The 13,127-nt window shown below is 61.1% G+C and overlaps 2 protein-coding genes across 3 annotated transcripts; both read left to right on the plus strand.

Annotated features, from left to right (window-relative positions):
* The first annotated feature begins 1,031 nt into the window (after positions 1-1,031).
* On the plus strand, positions 1,032-4,887 carry METRN (meteorin, glial cell differentiation regulator). The gene is made up of 4 exons (XM_057407981.1): positions 1,032-1,155; positions 2,078-2,499; positions 2,620-2,679; positions 3,186-4,887. Exons 1-4 carry the CDS (start codon positions 1,070-1,072, stop codon positions 3,491-3,493), a joined length of 876 nt encoding a protein of 291 aa, XP_057263964.1. The 5' UTR covers positions 1,032-1,069; the 3' UTR covers positions 3,494-4,887.
* Positions 4,888-9,848: 4,961 nt separating this feature from the next.
* Positions 9,849-12,680, plus strand: ANTKMT (adenine nucleotide translocase lysine methyltransferase). Of its 2 annotated transcripts, XM_057407985.1 has the most exons (5): positions 9,849-10,039; positions 10,113-10,217; positions 10,957-11,097; positions 11,615-11,665; positions 12,208-12,675. In XM_057407985.1, exons 1-5 carry the CDS (start codon positions 9,866-9,868, stop codon positions 12,409-12,411), a joined length of 675 nt encoding a protein of 224 aa, XP_057263968.1. In that variant the 5' UTR covers positions 9,849-9,865; the 3' UTR covers positions 12,412-12,675. The 2 variants fall into 2 exon arrangements, with proteins under 2 accessions (XP_057263968.1, XP_057263969.1); XM_057407986.1 differs by lacking the exon at positions 11,615-11,665 and having other exon boundaries at positions 12,208-12,680.
* The last annotated feature ends 447 nt before the right edge of the window (positions 12,681-13,127 follow it).

Here is a 13,127-nt window from a genome sequence, read left to right on the forward strand (position 1 = left end):
ACAATCCCTCATTTCCATTCCGCTCCACCCTCTCGCTAGGACTTTGTTCCCGGCCTGTATCATCCCATCGCAATTGTTCCCTGTTTATTTCAAACGTTTTGGCGGGCTGTCACTGGATGGACACTTAATTAATTGTGGGGCTGGCACAATAGCGGCTGGGGGGTGTGTGTGAAATCCCAAGGGAGGTTGGGGGGGGGTTGGAAGTGGGGGCTCGGGTGTGCGGAACTCCCCATGACAGACCCACACCATGTGTCTCCATGGCCCCTGTTAAGGGTGTCCCGTGGGGAGGGGTGTGCTGCTGCTAGGGGGGGTGTGCATGGAGGTTGAGGTGCGTGTAAGTCTTGGGACGCACAGTTATAGTGGTGCACAAACCAGGGGGCTGGATTTTGGTGTGTGCAGCCTGTGGTGTGCATAAGTCAGGGTTTGTATAGGTTTGGGGTGTACACAGCCTGAGGCGTGCACAATTGGGGTGTGCATAGTTGGGGTGTGTATGGCCTGGAGTTCCTGTTGTCGGTCGTGTATAACTTGAGGTGTGCATGGCCTGAGGTGTGCATGGCCTGAGGTATATATAGCCTGAGGTGTGTGTAGCCTGGGGTGTGCATCAATTGGGGGGCACATGGCCTGGGCTGTACACACCTTGTGGTGTACGTAACTGGGGTGTGCACAGTTGGGGTGTCGATAGTTGGGCTGCACATAGCCTGAGGTGCCTGTACTCGGGGTCTGCATGACCTGGGGTGTGCACAGTTGGGCTGTACCACGCCGGGGAGCACCGCGCAGCCCCAGCCCTGTACCCTCAGCGCCCCCCCCCCCCCCCGGTGTGTCCTTCCCGGTGCCGGGAGCCGCAGGGGGGTCCAGGGATGCCGGTGCGGGCGCTGCCGGTGCCCCAGGCAGCGGGCGCGGGGGGAGATGCGGGGGGGTGCGGGGTGTGCGGCCCCGCCCCGCCGCCGCCATTGGCCGAAAGTTTGGGGCGCGGCGCGGGGTGTCGGCCCCGCTCCCCGCTCCCTGCCCGCGGCCGGTGCGGGCAGCGCGGGCAGGGCCGGGCCGCCCCGGGGCCGCCGCGGCCGCGGCCATGTGGGCGCTGCGGGCGCTGTGCCTGGCCGGGCTGGGCGCGGCGCTCGGCGGCGCCTCTGCGGATCCGTGCAGCTGGAGGGGCAGGTAGGGACCGGCACCGGCGGCACACGCGGGTCCCCGGCTCAGCACCCCCCCCTCCAAACCCCGCTGCCTGACTCGCAGCTCGCCCCCCACCCGGGAGCATCCCCCTGTGCAGGGGCTGCCACCGCCTCCTGCGGAGCTGGGTCGCGGTGGGATACTAGGACCTGCTCCTGCCTCAGTTTCCCCATCCCAGGGATGTGCGGGGTCCGGGCCCGCCTCACCGGGAACCCTTCCCACAGCCCCCTCCCCCGTTAACTGCAGCCCCGCGGCCCCTGGGGCCCCTCGGCAGGGCTCGGAGCGCCGCTGGCCGCGGTGGGGAAGGCACTGAGCTCCGGAACAAAGGGCTTGGGCTGCCGTAAGCCCCACGCGAGGCCGTGGGGGGCACGGGCAGGACACAAGACCGGGCAGCAGCGTGGCCGGGACAAAGCAGCCCCACGGCTGTCTCCGCTCCTCCGGGCAGGGCTTTCCCGCTTGTCCCCTCCCCTAAATATTCAACAGGCAAGACGTGGCTTCGGGCAGCGGTTCCACGCGAGCCCTAAACCCACGGGGGGTGGTAACCCCCCAGCTCTCACAGGGGATCCCCCGAAGTTGGGTTGTGCAAGGAACAGGCGACCCCAAGGCTGTGGGTCCCGTGGCTTGGGAGGCTGGGGAGTCCACTCTGGGTGCAAGGGAGTGTGTGTGTGCTGCTGCACACCCCGCCCCGGCACCTACCCAGGGGGTTGGTGGGGCCGAGCACTCCCAAATGATACACATGCAGCCGGTGGCATCGGGGGTTTGGTGCTATTCCTCCCTGCGTTCATCCTGCACAGCTCCATGGAGTGCTGGGGGAATAAGGGCTGGGGGGGTCCCCATCACCTGGTGGGGCACAGGCTGGGGGTCCCCATCACCCGGCATGTCCCGGTGACGGGGGTGCCGTGCCTCGCAGCGGGCTGTCGCAGGAGGCGGGCAGCGTGGAGCAGCTTTCCCTGCCCTGCGCCGAGGGCTCTCTGGAATGGCTGTACCCCACGGGGGCCCTTCGCCTGCGCCTGGCTCCCCGCCTGCCCCCCGCCACCGCCGCCGCCACGGGCGGGAGCCCCCAGCACGTCACCGCCTGCGTGAAACCCGCGGGCACGTTCCGTGGGGCTCAGCTGTACCTGGAGCGGGACGGGGCGCTGGAGCTGCTGCTGCCCGAGGCGCCGCGGCCCCGCGTGAGCTGCTTCAGCTGGGCGCCCCAGGAGAAGGTGGCCCTGTTCCTGCAGGCCACCCCGCACCGCGACATCAGCCGCCGCATCGCCGCCTTCCGCTACGAGCTGCGGGGAGACTGGCTGGCCCGCCCCGCGCTGCCCGCCGCCAGCCTCACCGGGGAGGGTGAGTGTCCCGCAGCCCCGCTCAGCCTGCCCCAGCTGCCCTCGCCGGGTGTCCCCCCGTGTGCGCGGAGGGGCCGGTCACCGCTGGCGGGTGGTGACAGGCTGTGCTTGACTGTCGCAGGGGCTTGCCGGCCGTGCAACGACACCGAGATCCTGATGGCCATTTGCACTAGTGACTTTGGTGAGCGCAGCCCCTGCCCGGGTGCTGGGAGCCCAACAGGAGGGGAGGAAGCTCAAACTGGGGACCGAAGCCCCGTCCTGCCCTGCCTGGGCATCAGTACAGAGGCTGCTTCCGCATGGGGATGGGAACAGGGATGGGGATGAGGACAGGGATGGGAACAGGTATAGAGATGGAGATGGGAATGGGGACAGAGAAGTCTATGGGGATTGGGACAAGGATAGGGAGAGAGATGAGAATGGATGGCGATGGGAATGGTGGGAATAAGGATGGGAATGAGGACAGGGATGGAGATGGGAATGGGGACAGGGAAGGCTACGTGGATTTGGACAAGGATGGGGGTGGATGGCAATGGGAATAGTGGGAATGAGGATGGGCACAGGTATGGAGATGGAGATGGGGACAGGGATAGGGATGGGAAAGGCTACAGGGATCATGACAAGGATGGGGACAGGGATGGGGATAAGGTCAGGGCCATACTGACACCCATCCCTCTCTTCCCCTCGCAGTGATCCGTGGCAGCATTCGGAGCGTTTCCAACGATGTGGAGCTGCAGGAATCCATCATTGGGGTGAGCGCTGCCCGCATCCACCGCCAGAAGTTTCCCCTGTTCCAGGCGGGGGGGAGGCCGGTGGGCAGCATCCACACCCCACTGCGCTGCGGCGTCAGACCAGGCCCCGGCACCTTCCTCTTCACGGGGTGGCTGCACTTTGGTGAGGCCTGGCTGAGTTGTGCGCCACGGTACCGGGACTTTCAGCGCATCTACCAGGGGGCACAGCGTGCACACCAGAACCCCTGCGAGTTCCCCATGGACTGAGTGGCTCGGGGGCGGGGAAGGACAGCTCGGCCCCACAGGTGCTGGGGGGTCCCACAGGCAGCAAGAGCATCCCTGGGGTTGGATGGTGCCTGGACAGAGGAGCAGTGATTTGGTCCTTGCCATGCAGCCGGGCTCCAGCAGCATCCACCGATGGGCTGGGGGGGTCCCGAGAAAATCCTCCTGGAAGGGAAGGGGTTTTCCCAGGGAACTGCCCAGATGAGGGGTGCTGTGGTGTGGGGCGGGGGGTTAGGGGCTCCCAGGGGACTGGGGTGCTGCAGGCTCAGGGGATGCTGTAGGTGGAGCACGATGGGGGTGGCTGTTGTTCTCCCCAGGAGGGCATGGTAATGGGTGGCCATGGCAGTGGGTGCCACAGTGGGGTGTGGAAGGGCCAGGAGGTGATTTGCAATGTCAGGGGTGGAAGTGGGAGCAGGATGGCAGTGAGCCTTACCATGACCCTGCCTGCAGTGGAGGGCATGGGCAGGGGCCATGGGGAGGATAATGAGGAAGAGGAGTGAGGCTGAAGGAAGCGAGGGGATGGCAAGGGGGGAGGAAGGCTGGTGCAGGACCAAAGCACCGATGCAGGAAGGTGCCGTGGGAGTGGGTAGAGGTTGGGACAGGCCGGGACGTGCTGCCCATCCTGCCACCGTGGCTTCATGGTGTCTGCCGGGTCATCCCGGTGGGTCACAGCCTGTCGGCCAGTGGGAGTGTTTTGACCGTGGGGGTGGGGGGGCATTGTATGTGCACTACAGTGATAACGATACCAAATGTGTGACCTTTTTGATAAACTAAGCTGTCTTTGTAGAGCATGTGTGTGAGACTCCTTGGTTTGTAGGCAGCTGAGCTGTGGCTTCCCATGTGTCAGCTCCAGCCACTGACCCTGCCCTGGAAACAGCCCTACTCTCTATATATCTCCCTCCATAAAATGATATATTGTTGTTTCTGAGTGTTGCATCCCTGGGATGGGTCATTTTGAGGTTCTTCTCCCTGGGTATTGGCGGTGGCCCCATGCCGGGGGGTGAGCAGCCACTGTCAGGGCTCATTCTCATCAGAGTCACCAGCCACAAGGCCTCATTGTGCTGGGCTGCACCGTGCTGGTGTCCCAGCCCCACTGCTTCCCCCTTCCATGGAGTCCTGTGGGCTGTGTGCGGTGGTGGGGAGGGACGCAGGACCCCAGCGGGGATGTGGCACAGGAACCATGGCCAGGACCTTTCCTCCACATCAGTGATGCCCACAGGAGCTCAGTGCTGGAAAACCTCAGCCCCTGAGCACCCAGAGCAGAGCTGCTCCAGCCCTCACAGCATCTCCATGGCCTCCTCTGGACTCACTCCAACAGCTCCACGTCCCTCTTGTGCTGTTGCCCCAGAGCTGGATCAGGACTGCAGGGGGGGTCTCCCCAGAGCCAAGGGGGACAATCCCCTCCCTCAACCTGCTGCTCATGATCTGGGGGTACAGCCCAGCACATGGGGGTTCTTGGGAGCTGTTCATTGACCAACACCCACAAGTTCTTCTCCTCAGGACTGTTCCATCCAGTCTCCTTCAGCCTGCGCTTCTGCTGGGGATTGCCATGGCCCATGTGCAGGACCTTGCACTTGGCCTGGTTGGACTTCATTTGATGCCCTTGCTGCCTACAATGCACTTTTCCTTTCCAAGAAACCATTTCCAATGAGTGCTGTAGGCTTTGGAGTTCAAATATGTACATGTAAATGTGTGTGTGTATAAAATGATCTGCTTGTGATATGATCCTGCCTGTGAGGTGGTGGTGGGGTCAATACACAACACATGTTTTCCCCAGAGAAGAATGTGATGTTTATTTTACGCTTTCCTGCCAAAGGGCTGGTGCTTATTTTGGGGCCAGCCTGGGCCCGAGGGCAGGATCCATCCCTGGCAAGTCTGATGCTCCATGCCAGGCTCTTGAGGATGCCAGAATCCCTCTGGATTTTGGCAACAGGCAGGAACTGAGCAAGCAGTGGGAAAGAGGAAGGAGTGGGAAACCCAGTGGAGGAGGAGAGAAAATGGGGATGGAAAAGCAATAAATGAGGTGCAAAGGGAATTGTGGTGCCCACGGCATCCTCCACACACATTGAGGGTAAATCACGGCTGCTCCGACCCCGCCGCAATCCCGTGCATTCCTCTCGGCTGAAGAACAGGATTTAATGTGCTGAGCATCCAGCGGCATCTGCCCAGCACCAGAATCTCCTGTTTTGCTTCAAATCTGTTTATTTGGCCAGAGCAGCTCGGTCTGCTGCTGCGGAAAGGGCTGCTCTGTGCCTTGCTCACCACTGCGGGGGGTTTGGGCTGGTTTTGGTGCCCTCTGCCCTGGGTCACGTTGGGTTGGCTGCTCTCACTTCCCGCAGCTGGGCCCCAGCCAGAGCACAAGCACTTCCTACAGGACCATCCCACAGGGAATCCAGGCAGCCAGTGCCTCAGTTTCCCTACTGTAGGAAAGGGATAACAGCCCTTCCCTGCTGCTCAGGGCTGCCGTGGCAGCATCCTGCATTCCGCAGCCCCATCAATCCCCATCTCCCCAGGGCTGGTTATCCCACCAATTCCCCAAAAGCAGAGTCCAGCCCCAGCAAGCCAAATTCCTGTCTAGCCTCTTGGCCACAGAGGGTAAAATCACAATGAGCCAGACTCCATCCTGGTTAGTATTTCCTTGGCAGGATGAAAAATGTGGTGGGGTGGGGGGGGGAAGCACTAGGGACCATGTTGTGACAGGGCTGCTTTGGGAGGACCAGACAGGAACTGGGGGGCTCTGGAGGGCAGTTGGAGCCCAGCTGGGTTTGGTGAGAGTGGTGATGATGGCCAAAGGGCTGTGGGGAGCACAGGGAAGGATCCCCCTGACATGCTCACCTGGGCAAGGGTGGATGCAGCTTCCCCAGGGATGAAACTGCCAGACCCGCTCCAAACCCATCCCTTGCTATAGGGGGTTTAGGGACACCATGGAGGGCAGCACCCCAAACCATGTCCCTAAATGGCAATGTGCCCAGGGAGGTGCCTGGAGTCCTCATCCCATGGGATCAGCCACACTGTGGACGCAGGTGTCCAGGTCGGGGGGGGACACATAGAGCCCTTCTGTCACGCTGCCAATGGGTGTCCGCCCTGGCACGACAGGGCACAGAGGGTGGCACTGCCGAGGTGCCCCCGTCGCTGTCCCCAGCCCTGTCGCACAAAGGCAGCGCCGTTTCCCGCCATCCCCCTCACTCCCCAAGCCTTTCCTCCCCCTCTCCTGCCCCTTCACCTTCCTCCTCCCTGGCTGCTGCCGATGAAAGCCCAAACCAGTGAATCGAGGGGCACAAAGGGGAGGCACAAAGGGGAGGCCCTCTCAGCCCCTCTGTGGCCCTCACAGCCACCCTGGGATGACCAGTCCTGTGCTGCCTTTGCTGCCCATCCTGCCCATGCTGTTCATCCTGCCTGCCCTGCCTGCTCTGCCTGCTTTGCCCACAGCACCCAGGAGCCGGCACGGGGCAGGAGGATGCTCCTGGGACCCGAGGGGGGCCCATAGGGTCAGGATGATATCCTTGGGGTTTACAGATCCTCTATAGGGGTGGATAATGTCTCTGGGACCAGGGAATGCACTATAGCCTCAGGTTTATGCCCCGGGGCCGGGCGATGGCCCATAGGGTCAATATGATGCCCTTGGGGTTTGGGAGTGCCTCATAGGGTTGGACGATGCTCCTGAGACCAGAGATACATCACAGCATGAGGATCATGACCTTGGGGTTCAGGGATACCCCATAGAGTCAGGATGATCCCCTGGAGCTAGGGGAAGCCCGGTAGGATCAGAATGATGCCCTTGGGGCTTGGGGTGCCCCACAGGGTCATAATAATGCCCTCGTGGCTCAGAGATAACCCAAGGGTCAGGATGATGTCTTTGGGCCAGGGGAAAGCACAGCAGCAGATAGGATGAGGCAGTCTGGGTGTCCTCATTGGGCAGCAGAGAAGGGACCTGAGGGCAGGACCCTCAGCAACAAGAGAAGCGGGAGTCTGGTGGCCCCAAGGACACTGACACCCCTCAGCCCTTCCACCCCTTGGGGAGGTGTGCCCCAAAGCCTACCATAAAGGGTTGCTTTCAGCACCCCATCTGGCTGGGTCAAAGCCAAGCCAGCAGCATCCCTCTGGCTGAAAGGGATGCTGGGGGCCTCGAAGCCCCTCACCCCGGCTCTCCTGGTCCAATACGCCTACGCCTGGTGGGTCTGGCTGCCAGCAGCTGTTGGGAAGCAGCTTTCCCAGTGCATAGTGACAAATTCCTGGCGGTTGAGGATGCTTTGCAGCCGCCGCGGCCCCGCCGGGGGAAAACTGCCCTGGAAAGAGGTGAATTAAAAGCTCTTTGGCTTCAGTGGTGCACCCCAATGGTCCCCTTGCACAGTTCCCTGATATGTTGCGGACACTGCGGGCTGGGGCAGAAGTGGGATGCTCCCACCCTTCACCGTGTCCCAGGGGCCCAGCAGGGAGAGCTCAGCCCTGCCTGGGAATTGCTTCCTTAATTAATTTGCTTTGTAGCATCACGGCGGGGCCTTGGCCTGCCCCAGGGACCAGCTCATCCACACAGACCATCCTCCTCCTCCTCCTCCACAGCCCCTGCCCCCCTCTTTTCCCAGCTCCTATTTCCCCAGATTTTCTGCTCACTCTCAGCCTTAACCGGCCCCACCGGAAAATCGGAGCAATCCCCATGGCCACTGATTTGGCTGGAGCCACGTTGGGGTACGGAGGGGGAACAGCCCTGGGCAATATCTCTGGGATCTACAGATGGTGCTTCCTCACCAGTGGAGCTGCATCGCTGCTCCTGGGCTATGTTTAATGGGGTCTGGTTGTTGTTAAGCACCCCTAGCTGCATGGTGTGGTACGAGGGTAGAGCACACGTGCGTATGTGTGCATCCTCATTCCAAGGGTGAAATATTTGGCTCCCACAAACAAACGTGAGACCAGAGTGGAAACATGTTTGCCTTTGGCAGCTCAACCCTTAGCCACTGCCTGTGTTGGTTCAGTGGCAAAGGGGGTCTTCAGGGAGGCTGGTGCCTTCCACAGGGCTAGGGAGGTGAGAATCCTCCTCCACAGTCACAGAAGCTCAGGCTGGTTTGTGTTGGAAGGGAACTTAAAGCTCATCCAGTTCCAACCCCCTGCCATGGGCAGGGACACCTTCCACCAGACCAGGTTGCTCCAAGCCCCGTCCAGCCTGGCCTTGAACACTGCCAGGGATGGGGCAGCCACAGCTTCTCTGGGCACCCTGTGCCAGCGCCTCAGCACCCTCACAGGGAAGAGCTTCTGCCTAAGAGCTCATCTCAGTCTCCCCTCTTGCAGGTTAAAGCCATTCCCCCTTGGCCTGTCCCTACAGGCACCTGTAAAAAGCCCCCCCAGTCCCAGTCCCCTCCACCCCAAAGCTGGGGCTGCCCACAGGTAGTCAGTGATGGATGTCCCAAAGCCCTGGAGGAGGCTGGTCACCCTGTGGGGTGCCACCAGCCACGGCAGAGACCCCTGGGGCCATCCCCATCTCCCAGGGGACACCCCAGTATGCTGCTGGAGGGGACCCCCAGGAAGCCCTGACCCAGAGGCCCGAGGAAGTCCCGGGAGGAAGGTGACAGCGGGGCCGTGCGGGCCGGGAGCTGCTGCCCTTTGTGTGCGTCTGCCCTCCTGAGCCGTCATTGTTCCCACGTTAGGGTTGGGCTGGGGGGGGGGGGGGTTAATTGCGGGTGGGCAGGAGCTGTGGAGCCCAGCCCCCCCGCATCCCACAGCCTGGAATTTTCCCACAGTCGTGTCTCCCTCGCAGCAGGAAACCCACCGCCTGTGGCACGCACAGCCGTGAACAGCCGTGCACACCACTGCTCACAGCCGTGAATGACTGCACAGCCACGCGCAGCCATGTACCACTACACAAAAGCGTGCACAACCACACGCAGCTGTTCACGACCGCACACATCAGCACGCACAGCCGTGCACAGGCATGCACAGCTGCCCCAGTCTGCTCACAACCATGCACCGTGACTAGCTACGCACAGCCAATAGCAACAGCGCACAACTGCACTCAACTGTTCACAACCACGCGCACAACTGCACCCAGCGGTGCTCGCATGCACAGCCGCGGCTGCAGCCCCACAACCGTGCACAAACACGTACAGCACTGCACAGCCGCCCGCGAGCGCGCACAGCACTGCTCAGCCACAACCGACCCTGCACAACCGCACGCGTTCACGCACGGCCGCCCATGGCCACGCACGGCCCTGCACGGCCGCACCAGGCGGCGCCGCTCCTCCCGCCCCGCACACAAAGACCCGCCGGTGCGCAACGCCGCCATGTCCCTGCCGCCTCCCGGCGCGGGCCGCCTCGGCCCGGCCCCGGCGGAGGGCGGGGGCTGCGGAGCCTCCCCTTCCGGCCGCCATGGAGCCGGGGGAGCCCGGGGAGCCCGAGGAGGCAGCATGGCGCGGGCCGGGCGGGGGACCGCTGGGCGCGCGGTCGCTGCTGGAGCTGGCCGTGGCCACCGGGGTGGCTGCTTGGGCTGCCTGGGCCGTGCTGCTGATGCCCGGCTTCCGCCGGGTGCCCCTGCGGCTGCAGGTACCGCCGATGCCCCCCCCTCCCCAGCCCCGTGACCTCCCGGTACTCCCGGCGCTGACCCCGCTCTCCCCAGGTGCCCTACCAGCCCTCCGGCCCGCAGCAAGCGGCCAACGCGCTGGCGCTGCTGCGGGGACGCTCCGGGAAGACGGTGGATCTGGGATCGGGAGATGGACGGCTCGTAAGGGCGGGCAAGGGGATGCGGGAAGGACAGGGAGGGGGTTGTGCCCAGCAGGAGGATGGACGGGATCTCCCCCGAGCAGCTGCTGCCCGGCGCCTGGCTGGGCTTCTGATGGCCCTCCTGGGTGGCCCTAGATAATCCTAGACAACTCCTAGACAGTCCTAGCTGGCCCTAAGTGGTCCTAGACAAGCCCTAGATGGTGCTAGCTGGCCCTAGATGATCCTAGACAAGCCCTAGGTGCTCCTTGACAAGCTCCAGGTGGTCCTGGTGGTCTTAGACAAGCTCTAGGTGGCTGTCGACAGTCCTAGATGTCTAGGCCCAAGACTAGCCCTCGGTGGTCCTAGACAGCCCTAGGTAGTCCTGAACAGTCCTAGGTAGTCCTAAACAAGCTCCAGGTGGTCCTAGGTGGCCCTAGACAGCTCTAGACAGTTCTAGATGGTCATAGACAAGCCTTAGGTGGCCTAAGACAGTGCTAGGTGGTCATAAATAGCCTTGGACTGTGCTCTATGGTGCTAGAGGGTCCTAGACAATCCTAGGTGGTCCTTGATGGCAACAGAAGACACCACATGCAGTGAGCAGCATGGAAAAGAACTCTAGGAGGAAGGTGCCAAGGACTGAGGCCACCCTGCCTGTGAGGAGGGGGCAAGTGGAGCTGGGACACAGCCCCTGCCCCCTGAACTGTCCCCCAGACTCGACCCTGATGTTTGTTTTAGTTGCAGCTCTCTCTGTCTCTCCTCAGGTGCTAGAGGCTTATAAGCAAGGTCTGAGACCAGCCATTGGCTACGAGCTCAATCCCTGGCTCCTGTGTCTCTCCCACTACCGGGCCTGGAAGGCTGGTTACCATGGGAAGGTTTTCTTCCTGAAGAAAGACCTGTGGAAGGTAACAGTGTCCCAAGGTGTGGCTGTGCTCAGGCCAGTGCTAGGGCTTGGTCTGCAGCCCCAGCCAGGGTTTGCTGGTGGTTGCTTGCTCCTTCCTCAACCCATGCTGCTCCCAGGAGGTGTAAAACCGTTCTCCTTCCCGGGGAACGCCAGCCTGGGCAGCCTGTGGCTGGCTGCTGGTTCAGCAGGCAGCAGTGCTTCTTCTTGGAGCAGCTTTGATGAGAGGTATGAGGTGCTGCTGACATATGGTGGCCTTCAGAGGTGTACTCCTAAAGATGCCTGCAGCCTGACCAGAGAAACCCAGCAGGGAAGGTGGATCTGGGATGATGCTGGAGGCAGGCACTTGCGAGTGGTACTGCTCCCAGTCACACCATCACATCCTCATCCCACATGTTGTGGGGCGTCTGTGCTTCCTCCAAGGTTCAGAAGATCATTCAGAAGGTGGTGAGACACTCAGTTTCCCCCTTGTCCCCCTCTGCTTGTTGCTTCTTGCATTCCCCTTTTCCATCTCTTTTAAGGTGAATCTTTCTGATTGCTACAATGTGATCGTGTTCCTGGCCCCCAGCGTGGTAAGTCTGTCCCTCACACCCCAGCTTGTTCAGAGCAAACTCCAAGGAGGGTTTTCTTAGGAAAGAGAGAGAATCTGGACAGTGGCAAAGACTTCTTAAAAGATAAGGCTCTATGAGTGGTTTGGTGCTCAGCACCATCCACATTTATAGAATCATAAAATCATTTAGGTTGGAAAAGACCTTTACCCCAGCACTGCCAAGGCTGTGTCCCTAAGTGCCACATCTATACATCTTTTGAATACCTCCAAGGACAGCGACTCCACCACTGCCCTGGGCAGCCTGTTCCAATGCCTGACCACCCTTTGGGGAAGAAACTGTTCCTAATACCCAGTCTAAACCTCCCCTGGTGCAGCCTGAGGCTGTTTCCTCTTGCCCTGTCTCTTGTTATTTGGTCCTAGTCCCAGCCATGCACAGGGCTGGCACCAGCCGTATGTTTTGGAAGGGTTGTTGGTTGATGGAGCCTGCTTGGGCCCCACCAGCCCTCCCGAGAAGCTGTCCTGTGGTCGCTGGTGGCACTGGACCACGTGGCTGTTTCTCCCCAGAAACCTCCCCTGGCTACCAAGCTCCTTGCAGAACTCCCTGATGAAGCCCGGGTGGTGGCTGGACGCTTTCCCTTCCCCTCCTGGACCCCCACCAGCACCCTTGGGCAGGGGCTGGAGCAAGTCTGGGCATATGACATGAAGAAAGTGCGGCGAGCAGTGCAGAGCAGCACAGAGGGAAGCTGGGTCCAAGAGCAGGCTCCTTAAGCCTGGCATTAAGCATTGGAGTCCTTCCAGTCCTTGGGCTCAGCTCAGAGCTGCTTGGCCAGGCTTTTGTCCCAGGGACGTGCAGGCTGGCAGTCCCTCAGTTTTCAAATGAATGGGCAGTTTGGGGGAAGCAAGGGAGGGGAAAATCAGACCTAGAAGTCCTGGAATTATTGCAGGATTTAAGGGCTAAGCCTCCAGTGCCTCCTTATGTACGTTTGCTACCCTATTCCTAGTTCAATTTTCAAAATAAACATTTGATTGGTTCTTCCCTTGAGAGTTTTGCTTTGCCTTTGAGCTGCAGGGTGCTCCTGTAGCCAGAGCTGCTCCTGGCCTCAGGCTTTGCTCTGCTGGCCCTTTGGAGGCAGCTTAGGAGGCAGTTTGTCCAGCTCCCCTCCCGCTGAAGAATCAGTTTGGTCCTGCTCACTGTGTATAATATTCCATTTTCCAGGAAAATGGAATGTAATGAAACAGGAAAAAGGGGCTTTCTCACCATAAAAGATCAGCTCACCCCCTTTCTCTAGCCTCTTAGACCAAAGTCTGGCTTGAGCCAGCCCTGGCCTTACCTCTTTGAGAGGGGAGTGAAGACAGGAGCAGAGTTAGCCCTTGGACTCCAGTCTAGGTCTGACCCAGGAGAAATGTTACCACAGGAACGGGAACCTGGAGCCCCTCAGTAAGAAGCTGCCTGGGAACCTGACCCTGTGTCCCAGGCGTGATGT

This window comes from Pezoporus wallicus, unplaced genomic scaffold, assembly GCF_028554395.1.
Source record: "Pezoporus wallicus isolate ANWC-B61680 ecotype Strahan unplaced genomic scaffold, APGP_CSIRO_Pwel_v1 contig_4012, whole genome shotgun sequence".
Taxonomy (NCBI): Eukaryota; Metazoa; Chordata; class Aves; order Psittaciformes; family Psittacidae; genus Pezoporus; species Pezoporus wallicus.